At 39.6% G+C, this 19,908-nt stretch overlaps 4 protein-coding genes across 4 annotated transcripts; 2 read left to right on the top strand and 2 right to left on the bottom strand.

Annotated features, from left to right (window-relative positions):
- Positions 1-6,516: 6,516 nt before the first annotated feature.
- On the top strand, positions 6,517-7,575 carry PHALS_08106 (early-phytochrome-responsive1 family protein; the record flags this gene model as incomplete). Its single annotated transcript, XM_024721691.1, has 1 exon — positions 6,517-7,575. One exon carries the CDS (start codon positions 6,517-6,519, stop codon positions 7,573-7,575), a length of 1,059 nt encoding a protein of 352 aa, XP_024586764.1.
- A 9,869-nt stretch (positions 7,576-17,444) lies between these two features.
- On the top strand, positions 17,445-18,470 carry PHALS_08105 (cysteine synthase a; the record flags this gene model as incomplete). The annotated part of the gene is made up of 1 exon (XM_024721689.1): positions 17,445-18,470. The coding sequence occupies one exon, from the start codon at positions 17,445-17,447 to the stop codon at positions 18,468-18,470; it is 1,026 nt and encodes a 341-aa protein (XP_024586763.1).
- Positions 18,471-18,539: 69 nt separating this feature from the next.
- On the bottom strand, positions 18,540-18,896 carry PHALS_08104 (uncharacterized protein; the record flags this gene model as incomplete). Its single annotated transcript, XM_024721688.1, has 1 exon — positions 18,540-18,896. The coding sequence occupies one exon, from the start codon at positions 18,894-18,896 to the stop codon at positions 18,540-18,542; it is 357 nt and encodes a 118-aa protein (XP_024586762.1).
- A 105-nt stretch (positions 18,897-19,001) lies between these two features.
- PHALS_08103 (cmgc mapk protein kinase) lies at positions 19,002-19,880 on the bottom strand (the record flags this gene model as incomplete). The annotated part of the gene is made up of 1 exon (XM_024721687.1): positions 19,002-19,880. The coding sequence occupies one exon, from the start codon at positions 19,878-19,880 to the stop codon at positions 19,002-19,004; it is 879 nt and encodes a 292-aa protein (XP_024586761.1).
- Positions 19,881-19,908: the final 28 nt, after the last annotated feature.

Genomic DNA, 19,908 nt, shown 5'->3' with positions numbered 1-19,908 from the left:
AAGGTAAGTTTCCAAGTGAATGTATTCTGCTTATAGCTAGCTAATTATGCAAATCGTTAAGAGTTTCATAACTCCTCCTGGTTTACTTATGTACGACTTAACTTGTTTCCAACAAAGCCGCATCTTTGTAAAGGCTGCTATGAGTACGATAGCTTGTGCTTATTACAAAAGACATTCGTCTGTTAAATCTTGGATGTAGTCTCTTCTTCTGAGGGCATACAATCATTTACCTGCGCCTGGCTAGCCTACTTGCACGCGATCTCCGATTGTTTTTATCTGCCAACATGATGCGCTGATGCCAATTTGGGCAAGGTGAGGCCAAAGCTATCTTAACCCCATCCAGAAGAGTACTTTGTAGAGGTACTTACACCGACCTCTCAGTGAGCTGTTAAAGCTATGTATTTACTGTGCATTTTTGAGTGGTAACCATTTCCGGGCCTTGGTTTACCAGTTGTGCTCCTTAGATTTAATTTGCGAGGTCATAGAGCTCGTATAATTAACGGAAGGGAATAATTTGTACTTTTACAGACGGTAGGTCTATCGAACTGTCAGATTGGTTATCAGTGCTACCAAGTGCAACGAAGTCACCGTGGCATAAAAGTCTTCGACCGGTAGAGTTTACTAAGTCAATAAACCGAGGATGAGTCAAAGGGTCGCTCCCAGATAGAAAAAAATCCTAATAGATACGATATTAGCTCTGTGGGTGAAGAGGCGAAAAGGCGGAGGGTTCAATCATTAAAGCAAACGTGGCGACGTAAACGCATTGCTGAAGTGATGGAACGTCATTCCGGTATCAGACTAGTAGGAGTCATCAATATTGGCTTCATTCATGCTATTCCAATTCGACAAGGTACCACAATATCGGATGCTTGAGATATACTTATAGATGGGACTTGCTCTTCAAATGAGTTTGAAGATCTAACAGTTTCAACAAGTCGTGACTAATACAGCAATGTCATCTGGAGGCATATAAAATTTCTTGATACAACCAGCAACATAGAATTTGTTCTTTATTGTTTGCATTATATAATGTGTTTACGAAGGAAATGTCATATCAAAATACGAGATTATTAATATTTTAGAGTATCCATCAACACAACAATTGCGTTGCGTGGCAATGTAACTTGCTGGGCAGAATCGACTGAGGGTTGCTTTTCAATGTTCCTTTGGTGTTGATCTTTCACTTTCTACCACCTTTTGGTATTGATAATTTTAATTTTAATTTTAAGAAGAATTGCTTAAGAATAAAGCACGAGATAGGAAGCTGAATAGGATGCGAAGTTGTAGCTTTAGTTCGTGTAGACTTTAATTTTAAAGAACGCAAGTAATGCAGAAGTTTGTAATGCTGGTGAAGATACAAGCATTGAAAGCACCGAACAGCACAACGTGGCGCAACAGAAGCAAGATGACGAAAGGAAGCAAATCAAAGTAATGCTGTTTTTTAACAGAAGAATGATTGATACTGGTGGCCTGAAAAGAAATTTACAGTATTATCTTTCCTCTTTCAAATCCTAAAGCTTTCAAGCCGCTAAGATGGTCATGCACTTGGCTATTGCGTGCCCGACTAGAAATCCAGAAGGTTGCAGATATTAATGACAGGAAGAGTAATAGCGTGCTCACTTTGATCAACTTTTGGCTTTTCTGATAGATATCCATCAGTAATTCTATGCCAGCATTGCCTTCGAAAAAGTGTAATTTTCAAAAAGGAATAGGACACCACCTGTTTAAAAGTAGAAGTACCAGCACTTTTGTAATGCAGACATTGCCTAGAAAATTGGAGTACGTTTTTAATTGTACATGAACGTCAATCTAATGAGAAAACAATTGATTGATTCGACAGCACTAATGACATACCTTAAAAAATCTAGAGTTACTGCCTCCTTCCTTTGTCGATTAGCTACCAAAGTGATTACGCTTGATGCGAAATCTTTTGAACCTGTTTTATGTAGAGCGATTTCTGTTTTGATTAGACGAAAAGCATGGTACGTGCGACTTGAAATACTCCTGTGTAAATCTGGAAAGTCCAATTGTGGGTGAAATCGACAATCGTCTGCCACGTTTTTTTACTACATACTTGGAGTTTCTGATCGTATCAATTGTCGAGAAGCATCACCACGCAGCATAGATACGCACTTCTTAGCTACCTTGCAACATGTTGCGACGTGCTATTAAATGTCTCTATGATTGGCGCTTTAGCGTGCTGTCGCACTATCAAAGCAGTCTTGATCGCGTATTCACTTCAAGTTCTCGAATCTCGAACGCATTTAAGAAAACGACAGTGTCACGATGCTTTGACACAGCCAGAATGATATGATAGCTAGATTCTGGGAATGTCATGTCGTGAATAGCGATACAAGGGGTACAAAAATCCAGATGGACGAGAATTTCAAAGTTCATGATGCATGCAGTACATGCATTGGGTTCAGAAGTCTTGATACATGTATTAGGTACACATTAGGTATATACATACATACGTCAACGTAACAAGTATTACGTTAAACGTTACGTTTGGTCTTAGGCTTTGAACAAGCTAACGTACAAGTTAATGACTGTGTTTAGTGTGGTATTTATCAAGGTAGATCTAATTTTGCTCTAAAATGGTTACTTTATTATTGGTACTTGATTATTATATTGTACTTAAGAGATACTGCCTTAATGTATCAGACACAAAAGTTTTACTATCTCATTCGCAAATATCTAACTTCACATTTACTTTATATAACATATCACATCATCTGATTAGGAAGACGAGTCGATTGCAAGACGTAGTTGCATCAATTGATCACCATTGTATTGAAATAGCTTCACACAACATCCAAAGAACGTTTATTTCTTGTAAAACGAAGTGACGTGTGCCTCGATCTAATGAGTTTTTGTATTTATTTAGCTCAAAAGATAAGATTTGTGCTCTCTTTATTGGTTTCTGGTACTTAAGAAGCGTATTTTGAGAAGTGAAGAAGAACATTCACGTTGATAATCTAACAAGATCATCTTTCACATTCCATGATGTCAACATCACGAGTCGATATTGCATTCTGGTAGTTTATTTAATCATTTTTATTCACTTAAACTCGTAAAACCTTAATTTAAGTACTAGCTTGAGTTGTGTCCCTTAACGCCTGCGAAGAAATCACTTCTGATATCTCAGTACGAAATATAAAGCTTTGATCTCTATATTCTTCTTTTCATGTTGCTCCTCTAGCTCCATATCACCACAAATATTGTCTTTGTATCGAAACATATTCTCACGATCTTACCTTCTTTAAGATTTTCGCATGCATGACGTGTAATTGTTAAGTTGTAAAGTACTGACGTTCCAGTTGCGAATTGAGAATTAGCATCTGGAAATCTTTTCTAATCTTTTGTCGTCCGGATTGGTATGAGCAGCTGGTGATTTCCCACTCTCGACCTGTGTCACGAAAGGAAAAAAAGCTACTAAATTCTCATTTAGAGACTTTGTCACATGATCGTCGTATCAAACTTAAAAAAGGACCGTCAGGCTAGATGATGCTTTCTAACCTTTAAGCTTAAATGAACAGCATAAGGTAAATGTGATCACTTCTTTATTTCGGTACCTTTTGAAGCGATACATATGGGTAGATAGAATTGGACTGCGAGCAATGCGTCACTATATGTTTCTAGAATTTCTACAATGACGACTCTGAATTCATTGATTGTTGTATCACACATTCTCAAAACGTCCTCAACCACTACATAATTTAATTCTGTACCTTTGAAAAATTGGTTATAGTAGCTGTTCAGTTGGACAGTCAATTGACCATCACCTTCAGTTCAGTTTCTGACAACGCAGCTACGTGAGGGTACCCTTCCTACCACTCTCTTTCGATTCATAACAGTTGTACATACTATCTGTGCAGTAATATACGAGAGAGAAACGCGGATCGGTCGCCGTCGTAACGCTGTGCTGTCGCATGGAAAAACTTAAAAATCTTCATCGGTTACGCTGAACACATGTCCGCCATAAACTTCAAAACTTCCAGCAAACTTCTTTGCTGTCTTGCAATCTACCTCCATGCTTCGTTGAATATTCATTAAAAAATTATCAAAGAGCTTGAATAGAAGTGACAACATATAGAATGTAAAAGAAAAATACACAGGAGGAGAGACAAACAGATCTCATACTTGAACAATAGATATCGCACGACTTTCTACACGTTATTATTGATCGGTACCTCCAGATTATCAACAAGATTCAACATCATAACTGTATAGCCTTCGAGTCTAGCAAATCCTTATGGGAAGCTACCGGCCAACCAATGTTTCGTGCGCTTTGATGTATTAGGTTTTTGACCTCCGTCATCAAATGCTCGTGCTTAACAGTTAGTTACATGAAAAAAGTAACGGAAAGCAGAAACTTGGTGTAGAGCTCTTGGAAAACAAAATGAGACGTGGAGAAAAACGTTTCTGTGACCACATAATCACGCAAGCAGATGAGAGTAAACTTTCGTTGTGATACTTAAAACTGGCGTATGATTAGAACATGGGTGGAGCAAGTACATGTATAGATTTTGGATTCCATTATCGTCGTTATAATCGATTCGTAGCAAGCGAAGAGCATGGCCTGACCTGAGTCTTCATCACACTTCTGGATATTAATGTACAGAGTCGCGACTGTAGTAATAGCAAACGAAACGGATTTACTGATTGATGAGATTAAAACTAAGGAATCGATGAATCAGTCGTACCTTTAGATCAATTCATACGACAAGAAAGTAAGATCATAAGCGTATCACTACTCAAATCTTAAAATTCTCAAGTCGGGAAGATATTTCTCAAGCAGGTCCAAGTTTTTTGCCCGTTTTTTATTAATTTCAAAAAATACTTGATGTCATAATCTGCATAGTTTCTGACTTGATAATACCGGTATTCCTTGTATTAAAAACTAAGATTCCTTTTCCTTTTCATTAAGAATAAGGTCTTGATTAATTTGAAGAGTGGCCTTTATTTACGCTAGAAATTTATATAAATTGATTGTGTTAACCTTGAGTTTCGTGTCTGGTGGGTGGGATCGTACTGTACGTACGGGTGAAGTGTGTACAAACCGGTAGGATGCCAAAAAATTTCGGTACTGGTACCCAGAATTTACTGCTTGCCATCTGGGCGGTGGCCCCAACTCTTTGGTACATCTTTGTGATTCGAAAGGTCTTAGGGTACACAAGATACCCTTCTTGTCCACTATTTCGTGGACGATATAACCTAAGCCAATACATTTGTCCACTCCACAGATGACCAATTGTGATCACAATATGTTTATGTGCATTAAATATCCGAATGAATCGTGTACCTGTCGTAAATCTTACAGATATGTTTACATTGGATCATGAATATATTTCCAACTTGTATTCAATCACATGGTTGAAGCGTCTTGGAGTGGAGCCACGACATTTTTCGATGATGTCATCACCTTGTCGTACAAGGTGAAACGACTCTTCTTAGCCATCGACATCCCCAAACATCCTCAATTGTCATCTTCTGGCTTGATTTCATTTTCCTCCGCGTATACCGAGCAAGTGGAAGCGAAAAGAAAACACAAATCTCTAACATCAAGAAACTTTGATTGAAATCCATTTCCTCGAATCTACAAGAGGCATGTAAAGTTCAAAATTCATTTCTTGGTCGTATAAGAAATTGATTTCAACGCATTGTTAACATGCCTTTTGAACAAATCGTTCGTCACACTGAATATCTACGAAATTAATCTTCCGTATAAACATACGCTACTACCATTTGCTTCTTCTCGCTTCGATAATACCAAACGAATGGTCTATTGAGGATTTGTGCTAAGTTTCAAGTTTTTGAAAAGTGCGTTTCTACTGGATTCCAGTACAATGATATCTAAAATGAATTTAAGCTTCTACGTACTTTGATCGTATAATGAATTGCAACCAGTCGACAAGATGTGGATGCAATGGATACCAAAAACTTTCAGCTCTACTTTTTGCTCATGTACACTAGTGGAAGAAATGTACTGAATTAAAGACCACTGTCCCGCCCAGATGCAATTGGGTACCGGTAAATACCAACTTCTCGATCTGCGTACATTTTTCGAACTGGTACCGTACAAATATGATTGCTGAATGGTTAATCAAGTGTAGGTATGTCAATTTCTGGTCCATAATTCTTCATAGTAACACAACGACTGACTATCTTGACAATCCATTCTTCGAAACGGAACAAAACTACTTAAGTATTCAAGACCTTCATCATCTTAACATCATTACAATAAATTTCAATTCTTACAGTACCTTAAGAAGAAAAAAAACGGCTGATGCCATGAACTGTACGACTCACCTTAGGGTTCGGACTAGTAAAGCGAAAGGGGCACCCTGCAAACGTGCAACCATATATGTACCAATTTGCAACCCGATGGTACAACTTGCGTTCTCCCCCTCCCAAGTGTGGATTTATTCTGCAATTCGCCACAAAGATCAAAAGTCAAGAAAAAATCTTGTGTCTCATTATAAGTGCATCTGCCAAACCATTGGAATCAGAATCATGACTGAGTACAAGCACCTGGCAAATGGGCCAAGTAATACTATGAATGAAACATATCATTCCCAATATGAACCTCAACTTTCGCACTATCCTGTACGTTTTCAAGAGCTTCCACGTCTTCAAGTGCCTCCATTTGCACTTACTCACCAATCTCAAGTATGGAAATTACCACAAGAACAATCAAGTTTACGTATGAGTGTTTCGAATCTTCTTTCTGGTACTTTTCGACGTGGAACACCATTATTAACACCTCCATCTCTTCCATCTCCACCTCCTCCTACTCCTACACCACGTCGATTACCAAGTTTTGCTGATATTCTCGCACGTACGAATCTTTTACATCTTATGGGTCGTTCAACTTCATCTTCAGTTGTTGTATCGGAAGAGAAACAAGTTGTTACTTCGATATATCCATGTCATCAACCATTGGAACATTGTTATCCAACGTATCATCCTCCACATCATGATACATCAATGAAGAATCTCGAAACATTATCAACAATGAGTGATGATCTACCACCTGCATCTCCTATCAGTCAAACAAGTGATACAAATAAACGACGTGAACGATGGACTGAAGAAGAACATGCTCGTTTTATGGAAGGTTTAAATCGATATGGTCGAAAGTGGAAGAAAATTCAAACGTTTGTCAAGACAAAAACAGCAGTACAAGTTCGTACACATGCTTATGGGTATTTTGCCAAGTTATTACGAAACATGCCTGAAGATGATGCAATTTGGGAACTTGCGGAAGAAATGAGTTCATTACCTGGTGCTGTATTGAAAGGTCCTGGTAATGGAAAACGTCGTAATGAACCAAAAACGGATGAAGCAGGTATGGAAGTCTTACGTCGTTTTGTGTTTTCCAAGAAAAAAAATGAAGACAAGAAATTGATTCCAACTACGTGTGAAGATACAAGTGAAGAATGTGAAAATGTGGAAATGATCGAGTCGACGTCTTCAAATGGACATTTTCCAACGTCATGGAGTTCGACACATGAATGGAAAGCTCATGATTCGGACGCATTGTTGGAGATTAAGCGTCAGCGTTTGAATTAGTAGGAAATAGTACTATTGATGATATTTGTAGGCATCAGAATAATAGGACAAGGATAAGGCAGTGTATTAAAAAACAAAAAAGTGAGATTATATTATGGTTCAGATAGTACTATTTCAGATTAGTACCTACCGGTAGAATGATGACGACTGGATACCATGTAGCATAACTCAAGGAAACTGTCGTGAAGCTTCAAGAAAGGTCTTTTCAGTAGCAAAGACTTTGTACTGGCACTATTAGCAAAGAAGTAGCAGAAATTAACATGACTACGCCATACGTAGGACCAGATGAGTTACGATTCTAAAAGATGCAACATTTGGAAAAGGTACAAATCTAGTTTCTTAATAGAAGTCTTAATTCTAAAAACCATCTCGGTGGATCTTTGCGTATTGCAATAATATTGCCATTTCTATTTCTCCAAAAAAATTAAAATTCGAGATTTCCAGATTTAGCATCTTGTCTCGGCCTTGTACATCTGGATCCAATAAAAACCAGAAGAAACTGCCTTGACAATAATTCACATCACAAGAATATTGTACAAGAAAACTTCACGTCTTTTCTTCATTGTAATTTTTCAATATAACGCTTCGTCTTCGAAGAATATAATTGCGATGTTGTGTTGAAAGTCTCGACAATGTTATTGATATCGGTAGCCAGTTCCTTCACTTGAATTCTTGACATCGTCTTTTCTTCAGAAAGAATCACTGGATATATCGATTCAGTACCTACTTTATCGATGTCGTATGCAGCTGGGCCTTTTTGTGGCTCACAATGTTCTTGATAACTTTCTTTCGCGCCGTACGCTTGCTTGGATAATATGACGTGATTACGTCCATCTGAAGATACAATCGCAAGATGCGAAAGTGTAAGAAAAAACGCAATTTCTCGTTCAATAGAGTCGATTCTTGATGTTTCTTGAATCTTGACCAGTGTTTTCAAAACTGAAATTGTCCGAACAATCGACTTAAGATTCACTTTTGAACGTCGGAACACTTCTTTTGAAATGTCATGTTTGACTTTGTCTTAGAAATGTATTGAATCGTAACCTGCAGAAAAGGCACGAAGAGGAACAGGCTTTTTCGATTCGGAACTTTCAGGACAGCTTGATTTAATAGACAGAAGTCGTCTTACTTAACGCTTCAGACTATGTATACTCTTGAATGCTAAGACAATTTTAAGTTCTTGAGGTTTGGAAGTGGAACTGTGTAGATATCTACATCCACTTGATCTTTCTTGTAGAAAGCCAGTAGATACCTCGCTAAGATATTGTAAACGTCAATTTTTTACAACTTTTTTGTTTGATTGTGTATGTCCATAGGCACTAGAATACTGAGTATTGAAGACGATGGAACTCTGCATGGTACGATAGCCTCACATCAAACAATACAGATGTTAACATATGGTACAAAAGTGATTCTTAATATATGTCATTCTTGAACTAGCAAAGCAAACCTACTAATTAGTTAGTATAAAAGCTCTGGGTTTCAACTTCGTGGAGGGGTAAACGAACTTAGCCTCTGTGCGTTGTATACATGGAACTCTTAGCCAAAGTTTTCTTTGTTTGAGGTGCAGGTCAACACCGTTGCACTTGGTGGCACTCGTAGTCAACTCGACAACCTAGTCTTGAAAGACTGTAACCGCTGTATAATTGCTGACAAAGTAACACAATTTGATCAACTACTTGTCCTCAAGACAGCTAGTCACATTAAAAGGACAGTGGATATTACTGGTTTCGAAGGGATCAGGGGGCTAAAGGTCCCAGGAATAGAATCTCTGCTTGGGGGTGGTTTGCAGCTATGAGAATGCGCTGGCGAGACAACCCCGAAAGTCTAAAGGTAATAAGTCGTCAGAAGGAAAGCATCCAGCTTCTGCCGTGTGATCACTACTGTTAAACACCCAGCCATTGAAGGCAGCGGCGGGAAAATCTTTGAGGGAAGCATGAATGAGGATACTACAGACGGAACAAGTGCACGTCGCGCGTGTGGTCTCAAATTTACGGTCCTTGTGCGAGTGACTCGCAGTTCTTATGTGGAAGAGGCAATCCCAACGTGAGAAAATTGGACACATATATCTTGTACTGCCAAATAAGGCAAATTGGTTGAGTGTTATGCTCGTATTCACCCGTCCACAGAGTGAGAGCTAGCATACTAAATAAGTAATATTTCTTGTTACCGCAATGGCACCAAACTCTCGTGTGAGGGAGGAAACTGAAGACCGACTGGGATATAGGAGTCACAGCACGCTAGGAACGATGAACCTTAGCCGTGCTGAGGAGGAAGAGAGGAAGAGCAAATTCTCTTGACCATAGAGCAGCTCAGTATTGCTTAAATGGAAAATTAGTGGTTATAACAAGACATACGCGCAGTGAGCGCATCTTCTCTCTATACTGATGGATATCAAGAGTCGAGCTCTTGCACAGGGTTGCGCATCAAACACCCTCGAGGTGAAAGTTAACCGCAGGGCGACCAGCAGAATAAGTTGACAGACATTGTATACGACTGGAATTTCCTTTACTGCTGGAGCTTTGGTGGTTCATTAACCTTTCTTAACGCTGACACGACGCATCCGTAGCTTCATTTGAGAACAAGAGTTTGTACACTTTGTTCAATCAATAAAAACGGCCTGATACCTATAGCTGAGCCGAGTATAAGCGATCGCGAGCCGCAATTTTAAATGAGACAAAGGGAATCGATTGTATGTTGTAAATCCCAGATTAATCTGCTGCTGAGACAAGAATGAGCGACAGTATGTCGTGATCCCAGAAAGATCTTTTATGGAAAGGTTGACCACTGTTGAAAATTGGTGCCTCCCCATGTTATGATTTACTGCAAGTCGCTAATGGAAGTGTCAGGCCGTGAAGCTTTAAGAATTTATCATCATTGTCACGGTGAAACCGAATTGTTGATTCGGTACTACCGTGTAATGTAAAGCAGTGAAGCTTCATGGGAGACTGACGAGATAGTTTGTTCACTCGTGACTGGAGCTGTTAGTCTTTTAAGACGCCTCCAGCTGAAGCTCCTGTTGAGCTGAAAACCATCCTCAGGTGATATGTACAAACAATACAAGACGGTGAAGTCGGAAAATGTACGGTTAATACCGAAGGAGGAGCTGAGCTCACGGCATGACTATGCTCGCAGTCTTCAAGGTGCAAATAGTGAGACAGCTATCAACTAAACCCTAGGAATGCTGCAACATGTTCACTTAGCGTGTTGTCGCCCGGTATGAGTTTGTGTTCAAAATTGACTTGGTTCCCGAAACCAAATATTGCGTCGAACGTCAACGGGTTCTTTGGGAAGGAACAGTGAGACAGCACTAATGCTTTCTTCGGTAAAATGCGCGAAAACAGAATTGTGATAGTAATCATTCTCACCCGTGCCGACATGCTGCATCATACAGGTTACGGCAAGTGGCGAATTGTGCGAAATTTTAATGAACTAAATACAGCTACTTTTACGGCGCAAACACCGATTCCTAGAAATGATGTGCTTCAGAAAGGCATGGCCACTTACACCTTGTTTGGATATATTGATCTAATTATTGATATGTTCAGCAGTCCACGAGAGACGGCGAACTTCCTCTTATTGCTTTGTGCTTGTCGAGCGAATCGTTGCGAAATGACTCGTTAAACTTTTGAGGCTGTCCAACGCTCAAGCTTTGGTTGATCGCCTTGTATCACTGCCGTACGGGCCGTATCGTGCCGATGCTCGGTTGTATTCGAACGATATATTTGACCATAGTCGTGCTGAGCAGGGGGTTTGTGTGAGAAAATTCAGACACTTGATAACAGTGATCGAGTATATATGCTTTCGTGAGTTGTTTGATTATCAAACAATGTGTCTTTGGCATCGGCAAAAATATTTCTTGTAAATATGATTCGTACAATGTCCTGCAGGCAGATCACACAAAGATCAAGCCAACTGTAGATTTACCAGTGTCTTTGTCTCAACAGAGCGTTATCAATGGGGTTAATTGGCCAACTGCTTGATTAGTATATTAGCATGTTATGCCGATTTGTACAGCCCTCATCAATTTTCTTGATGAGATTGTCAAATGATGCTGGGGTGTGGTAATAAGAGGCATCCCTCAAGTTTATGATAGGAAGGATCGTGTGTGTCCCGTTTCTGGACTTTCGAGTCCGGATCAGATGTTCCACGTCGTCTGTGACTCTTGATCACTCACCAAAGCCTGAATGTGCATCGAATGGTAACATGGATTGTGAACAAAGCTTGCCAGCTAAAAAGCGACAGAGAGGAACTACTCATTTTGGAGCAGCGAGATCCTTGCTATGAGTATACCCTGTCAAAAAGCCTTATTCATCCTGCTCATATTAATATATGATCTATGTGAATCGACATCTTACGCGCGACTGCATCTCATACAGAAAATAGCAAGATGGCTAACCTTCCATACCAAGCTTTTCGATGTAAGCTTTTAGAGTTAATGTGATGGTAAATGCACTTTTGCGTCATCCATGCTATGAATTTGTATGTCACAGTGATGACGTTTCGCATAGATGATTAGGTACGTATTGCGTACGACTTTGGATGTCACATGTGTTCAGTGCCGAAACCTTGGAAATAAAGAGTTTAGAGCTGAACGTCGCTTAGACAAAGCGTTAAGTAGCGTGATTATGCCCCTACTCCCTGTCTTTAGACTTGCTATATACAAATACCGTTGCATTCGACGCGCGTAGTAAAATAATTATAATGATGAGGGTAGTAAGTACAAAATTCGGTTTAAGGCACATGATCCCGGCTTGAAGACTATTTTGGAAAGAAAAGCTATACTGCTAAGTAACCACGATCTAATGAATGAGCACTTTCGTGCGCTCGTTCATAACGTGTCAGCAGGTAAACCTCTTGCCATATGCATCGACACCCTTATACATTCTGCCGCCTGTGGTAGAATGTTGGCAGTCCCTTTGCATATACTTCAGTATAGGTCTTGAAATTAATCTCCGGTAATACTGCCACGTGGGCTTTGTGAAAATCCATCCAAGGCAGAGTTTTGTCAACACACGTTGTCGGTAAGCATTGTGTCAAAAAGTGCACTCTCCAACGAGACTTTAGACATTTTTTTGCTCACAGTGGTAGATACCACACTGACTATGTCCACAGCCAGCCATTTGATGACAGATGATCAAACAAAACGCTGCTTTCATCTGTCTGAACAAAACAAGCAAAATCCGACTCTCGCCTCACTATAAATATGCTTTGTTTGTCGCGAAATACTTTCGCTATATTCAAGAAATCGCTGCTCATATCCACCTCTGTCTGAAATGGTTTGCTCGATGATCCTGCCAAATATCTAGCTCTTGTAGTTTGGCCGCCATAATTTCATGTCTGTACCGAGAGCTTGCTTTTAGCGCAATTGTGTTTTGGCTCAGAAGGCCCCGCTAGTGAGAATGTGCGCGGCACCTAAGGGGCTCGACGGCGTTTCACGCTATCAACGTCTTAAACTGTTGTCTAGGGATTTGAAAACAGATGAACTGCGCCTTTCTTGTGTGACGTACTGAGGCAAGCACACGTATCTAGCATCTTCATTACCTCCGTATACAGCCTATCATCTTTGACAGTTATGCGTTGCACGTAATTGCATGCCACTCCTGGGTCTATGAGAACTTTCACGGTTACACAGATGAGAGAGGACAAGACATTTAGAGCATAAATGAAGAGCTGGTAAAGTAGATATACACTCGCGAGTGCTATCGCGCTGCTTTGCAGCAAACTGAGAACTTTAAAGATCTTCAGTGTTGCTGAGGTTAGAGGCCACTAGCACGTTCATACAGCATCCATCCACCGCGTTCCTGTGGTCTTTTGTATCCCGGAAAATCGTGCTTCGCGTTCAATACGGCGCTGTCCGCTTCCTTAGACATGGTCTTATAGAAGTGGGAGTCCTGATTGCAATTCAAACTATCCTGGAATCTTTCTCAAAGAGAAGAACATCCATTGTCTTCAAAAGTTGAGTCGGACATCAATCCCGCTTAGAAATTTATTTTATGAACAGCGGCTCTGAACTTCGTACCATCCTGAAGGGTGAAGAAGAATTTGATCGCACACAGGAAGCCCGATTTTGCGGTCAAATACATATAACATCTATCACCATGATATAGTGCCATGAATATGGAGATATCGCACATTCTTATCCATACTCGCGTTTGAATTTCTAGCTTAAAAATCGTCCGCGCGTCTTGCAGAAGCTGCAACTAGAACAGAGGATAATCTATGGCTTTCTTCACTATTCATATCCAGAAAAGGATAATTTCTTCGTCATCGGTAACAAAGTGATTTAAACTCAACAGTAGCGGCCTCAATTCTATAGAATCTGTTGGAGGTGGTTTCCTCTCACCTCTGGTTGAATCATTCGTGTAGGAGCCTCGATGCACGTTGTCATATTATCTTGCGAACACCGCCAGGCAGGCAAAGGGGTCTGGGAAATCGGTTGCACTTTACCCTTAGGGAAACTGAGACGAAATTTTGAGTGTGTGTACTTTAGAGCTTTGTATCAAGTCTGAGGGGTAACGAGATTACGTACACCAAGATACAAGATGTGTCCTGTTCAAGAAACGATGTCGTACTCAGAACGCCTTAATTTGTAATCGCGATAGAGAATTTGAAAGCCAAATTTTAATAACTAGAATCAAGTGTTATCTTTCGGCTCATGAACTCGGTCTAATTTCTTGAAATAGGCGAAAGGGGAGACTATTTAAGGCATACTGGTCCTCATTGACTAGTAGGGTGTCCTTCTTCTAAGTTAGAAATCGCTTTTTGGATGTCGAAATCTCTTCTATTCCATGCAATACTTCGGTCACAATTACACAAAAGTATGATGTGGCCTTGCGTAATTAGACTCAGATCTTGATGTGATACCAGAGAGGTGGCAGGAAGCAATTAATTTGTCTCAGATTCTTCTTGATGTTGAATTGTACACACAATACGATCACCAAAAATCTAAGGTAAAACTTTAGTGTTGATGCAAGACACCCTCTCGACCTACTGAAATACTTTATTCTATATAGTAGTATGGATCTTATTCTTTCGAAAGATGCTTCATAATTCTGCTAAAAATAGATTTAAATGCAGCTAGTTGGTCGTTTTCTGTCTCCCTATCTCTGATTGATGAATCGTACTTAATATTACAAAAGAAATTGATGAATTAGCCAAAATGAATAATAAAATTGATCAGATAATTAATTGTTAAGATTATAAACTATTTCTTGATGAGGACAAGGCGCAATTTAGTGCTTGCATATTATTGCGCTACGAAAGACTCTAGTACGATTTATTGTAGCTGCCAGTTTCTCGCAGCGATTCGATCGTAGAGACGACGACGTATTTTAAAACCTCACGAAGACTAATTATACACCGAATTTAAGTATCACTATAGATTTACTAGCACATGTTAGCGTTGTAATGTGGTCACAGAGACGTTTGTACACTTCTTCATTTCTTTTGCACAACATCCAGGTTTAAAGTTGGATGATAGTGGAAGGGAGATCATCAAAATCTCAAAAACCACCGTATCTTTAGAATCCAGAACCTTGTTGATAATAAGGAGGGACCAATCAATAATAATGTGTACAAAAGTCGTGCTAGGATGTTTGGATACGAGATCTGTCTGCTCTCCTCCTGTTCCTTTTCTTCTATATTTTAGATGTTGTCACTTCTACCCAGACTATTGATACATTTTATCAGGGTATTCAGCGCTAGATAATTGCCGGAAGTTTTAAGGTTTATGGCGGGAGCATAACCGACAAAGATCTCATGCGACAACACAGCGGCTTGACGATGGCGATTGATCAAAATTACCGCGTGTCTCTTCCGTATAGAGTACGTTAACAAAGCAGCGTTGTCAAGAACTGAACTGAAGGTGATGTGTTCAACTTGATAGCCACTAAAACCAATTTTTTGAAACTTCAGAATCAAAACGAGCAGAAGCCAGTACTAAAGATCCAGTGATTAGAGGCCTTCTGAGATTGTATGATACGACAACCCCTTACGCTGGGTCAGACCCTCGATAAATCTTGATGTTTTTATGATTACAAGTTCTTGATCACACACAGTGAGCTCAGATGCAATCTGCTCGCAAACTCGACTGCATAAGTATTACAATCTTTTGACGATTCAGACATCCCTTCATGCTTGCATTTTTATAAGAATGGAAAGTCTAGAAACATGCAGTAGTTTACGCCATCCCTTTCCTTTCTATGCTACGGCAACGTTTGACCAACATCTGTCTTCTAAATTTTAGGGCTGAATGAAAGTGCACAAGCAGGATTTTTTGAACGGCCTTACTGTCCTTTTTTACATTCACGGCAATCACTACTTACTATTGCTACAAAGTTTGTCTCCTTTCGTAATACAGGTCTAGAGTAGAATTTTTCAGCTTCATACGCCCTGATCTGGATTAAAAGATTGCTTTTTCTTGATTCGCAACCAGAATGTCACTACTTTACAACTGAGCAGCTAAATGTCATGCATACGAGAAATTAAAAATCATAGATACAGATTCTGGACATATTGAAAGTAAAGGTATCCGACGACAGTTATTCGGAGCTAGAAAGGCGAGGAGTACAGATATACCACTCCAAAATTGTTGGAAGTGTCTTGGGGAAATATCAGTCGTGATCCGCTGGGACATCAGACGCAAGGATACAAGAAATGAGCTTGTTGGCCTGGTCTTCAAATTGAGGTTATTCGGGTAGAACGAACAAATATGGTTAAATAAACTATAATGCATTGTCGACTCGTCATTTTGATCATCCAAAGATCAAGTAATGGACAGATTGATGTTTTTGTGTGGAAGTATGACTGAGAGAAGCATATGCAGATTTAGTGGAGCCAAGTGAGATCAGTATTTGATATCATGAGAACAAACTCTCTGTAAGTCGTTTAGAGAATCAAGAAGTAGCATCCGGCAAGATCTTCCATCGTAAGTTTGATAAAAGTGAGAGTATCAATATGTGTCAAACTCTCATTCTAAGCTAGTGCTTACTCGTTCGTGATGTCCACGTATTATCGTAATACTCATGCGAAATCACGTCCCAAAGATCGGTGGTAGACCCAAAATCTAGCTTTGTTTTTGGAGCAGGAGAAGGTTAAACTTGCGATATCAATACATTCAGATCCCATAGAACTGATTCACGATGCCACGTGAAAGTAAATACTCGCCAATGTGCCTGTACAGCTGTAAGTACGCTTTCATATTCAGATGATTGATGGGTATGGGTGAACCATTAATTGTTAGGTGATTGTAACAGAACAGTATACTAGCAAATGTGAAAGTAGAGCACGCGCCAAATCATCGGTGAGGTATTCAGGTCAGGTATCTTAAACATGATATGTGTAACTCAGTTTGTAATAGCACAACATGACATTAATATAGTTGGTAAATGGTATTGTGTTTATATTTCATGGTGTTTCGAGAAAGTATTTAGCAGCTCAGAGAAGTAAGTTAAAAGTAAAATGATTTATGGTGCAAAGCGCATGTTTTAAGCATTTCGGCCAGTCTTTCATTGTGACGTATCCTACTAACGCATAGAATATACTTGGCAGCATCATATCGAAGTGTGACGCCAGTAAAGATTTTGTAAGTTGCTATCGTTACATTGCACATCCAAACCTACTAAACTCAAAGGACAATAATGTAGTATATTCACTATCTAGGATATGCTAGGAGTAAGGCACTGCGTGGACATCATTCTGTAACTCATCAATGTAATACTCCATGTGTACCACGCGAATGTTAGTAGTCATCTCTTAAAATTTTCTATATATACACTTTAAGTATCGGTACAGTACCGATACTTCTCATGGGTTGAAGTCGTTGTTCTACGTGGCAATTAGTCATAAATTCTTCGATCTTCTCGATAATGTTTGCTCGTTCATTTCGCTCTGGCCATCGCGTACTGCTGCGTAATAGCCGCTCACTTCGTATCGCTAAAGATATGACTGAACTTATTGGTAATACACCGCTGGTATATTTAAACCGTGTAACGAAAGATTGTCATGCAAAGATTGCTGTCAAATGCGAATTTATGGAACCATGTGCATCAGTAAAAGACCGTATCGGTATGAGTATGATACTAGACGCTGAGAAATCGGGACGATTGCAAAAGGACACGCATATTATCGAACCTACGTCTGGCAATACTGGCATTGGCCTTGCTTTTGCAGCTGCTGTGCGCGGTTACAAACTCACGCTTGTGATGCCTGAAACCATGTCTATGGAGCGTCGTATCTTGCTTAAATCGTTTGGCTGTGATGTGGTTTTGACTCCTGGTGATAAAGGTATGGCTGGAGCTGTGGCCAAGGCTGAGGATCTCATGACAAAAGAGGGCAGCAAAGCTTTAATTTTAGGCCAATTCGACAATCCAGCTAATCCAAAAATTCACTTTGAGACAACTGGACCTGAAGTCTGGCGTGATACTGACGGACAAATTGATATTTTTGTGGCTGGTGTGGGAACTGGTGGTACATTGACAGGTACAGCTCGTTATCTAAAACCAAAGAAGCCCAGTGTGAAATTTGTAGCTGTTGAACCTGAAGAAAGTCCCGTGCTATCTGGTGGCAATCCAGCACCTCATAAGATTCAAGGAATTGGTGCTGGATTTGTGCCTCAAGTTCTTCAACGGGATTTAATTGATGAAGTTATTACCGTTAACAGTCCAGATGCTTTTGCGATGGCTAAGCGTTTAGCTTTGGAAGAAGGAATTCTAGTAGGTCCTTCATCTGGTGCTGCTGTTGTTGCTAGTATCGAGTTGGCAAAACGTCGAGAAAGCAAAAATAAGCTCATTGTGACTATTTTACCCAGTTTTGGTGAACGATATTTATCGTCCCCTCTTTTTGAAGAAGAGCGCAAGTTTGCTGCAAATTTAGTCACATCAAAATTGCCCTAGTATACCCAAATTGAGATATAATTTCCCATTTGAATTGTTATAAGAAATAATTCAAATTTCTTAGTAAATTTAACATTTCCTTTTAAGCTTGTTCAAACCATCCATGATAAAATCAGGTTCATCTACCTGATGTTCCAAGTAATTCGCTCGAGCGCGGCCTCGTTCAGCTTGAAACTTACGTAATTGACGTAAATAGTGAAATTCTCTCAACATGGCATTTGCTTCAGCATAATTGCCACGTACAATTCGAGCACGCAAAGTTTCGACACTTGTATCCACAGACGTCGCTTCACCCGCCCATCGAACGCCATGTGCACCATCATAATTATAAGTAACACGAAGTCGTTTCATCTCATTTTCAACAGCTTCTCCACCATCTGAATTGCTGTCAGGTGGATCCGTCGAAGTATCGCTCTCTTCATTCATAAAGAACAATTTCACTAATGTAAAATTTAAATAAAATAAAACATAAAAATTTCAATAACGTTAGTCAAATTTGTATCTATATTACAAATTTTGTTGACTAGTTTCTTAATCATGATGTTGAGCCTTCATGACTTCCTGATACAACAATTCTTTAAGTGTTTGTGGATCATATGACATCTGTGCATAATCAAACTGTGTCAATTTCGTCGCAATATCCGCATGACATGGCTGTTCAAGTTGCGAATCCCGCCACTGACTTACATACGGATGTTCTAAAGCTTCAGCTGCTGTAATTCGTTTAGAAGGATCAAATTGTAGTAGTCGATCAAGCAAATCAAGACCTTCCGGATTAGCTTCTGGAAAGATCTTTGTCCAATCAATTTTCGGTACATGTGGGTTTTGAATTAAAAATTGTCGTCCAGCATATCGACGAGCTATAGGATTATCACAAAAGCTGAAAGTTGTTGGTGTCCCAACAATCTCAACAATAACTTTTAATTGATCAACATAAGACGTTCCAGGAAACATGATCCGACGACCCAAAAGCTCAGCAAAGATACAGCCAATAGACCACATATCAATAGCTTTTGTATAAGCGTTTGCTAATAAAAGCTCTGGAGCACGATACCATCTTGTCACAACATATTCCGAAAGTCCTTCTGCTAGATCTCGATCATTTGCATGTCGTGCTAATCCAAAGTCACAAATTTTAATTCGACAATCAGAATTCACAAGAACATTACTTGGTTTAATATCACGGTGCAAAACATCCGCAGAATGTAAATAGTGAATCCCACAAAGCATTTGATAGAGGAAATACTGAATTTGATCGTCATTTACGATTTCTTTCGAATGAATTATTCGACACAAGTCTGTCTCCATTAAAGGCTGAATAATGTACAAATCCTCAAACAATTCAAAGTTTAAAGGTCGCTGTAGTTCGTGAAAACCCATCAAACATGGATGAGTACCAATTTCACTCATTAATTTAATTTCACGTAATGCTAAAAGC

This window comes from Plasmopara halstedii, assembly GCF_900000015.1.
Source record: "Plasmopara halstedii genome assembly, contig: Scaffold_3125, whole genome shotgun sequence".
NCBI classification, from domain to species: Eukaryota; Oomycota; class Peronosporomycetes; order Peronosporales; family Peronosporaceae; genus Plasmopara; species Plasmopara halstedii.
The sequence above is the reverse complement of the archived record's forward strand: the minus strand, read 5'-3'. Positions and strand labels throughout refer to the sequence as shown.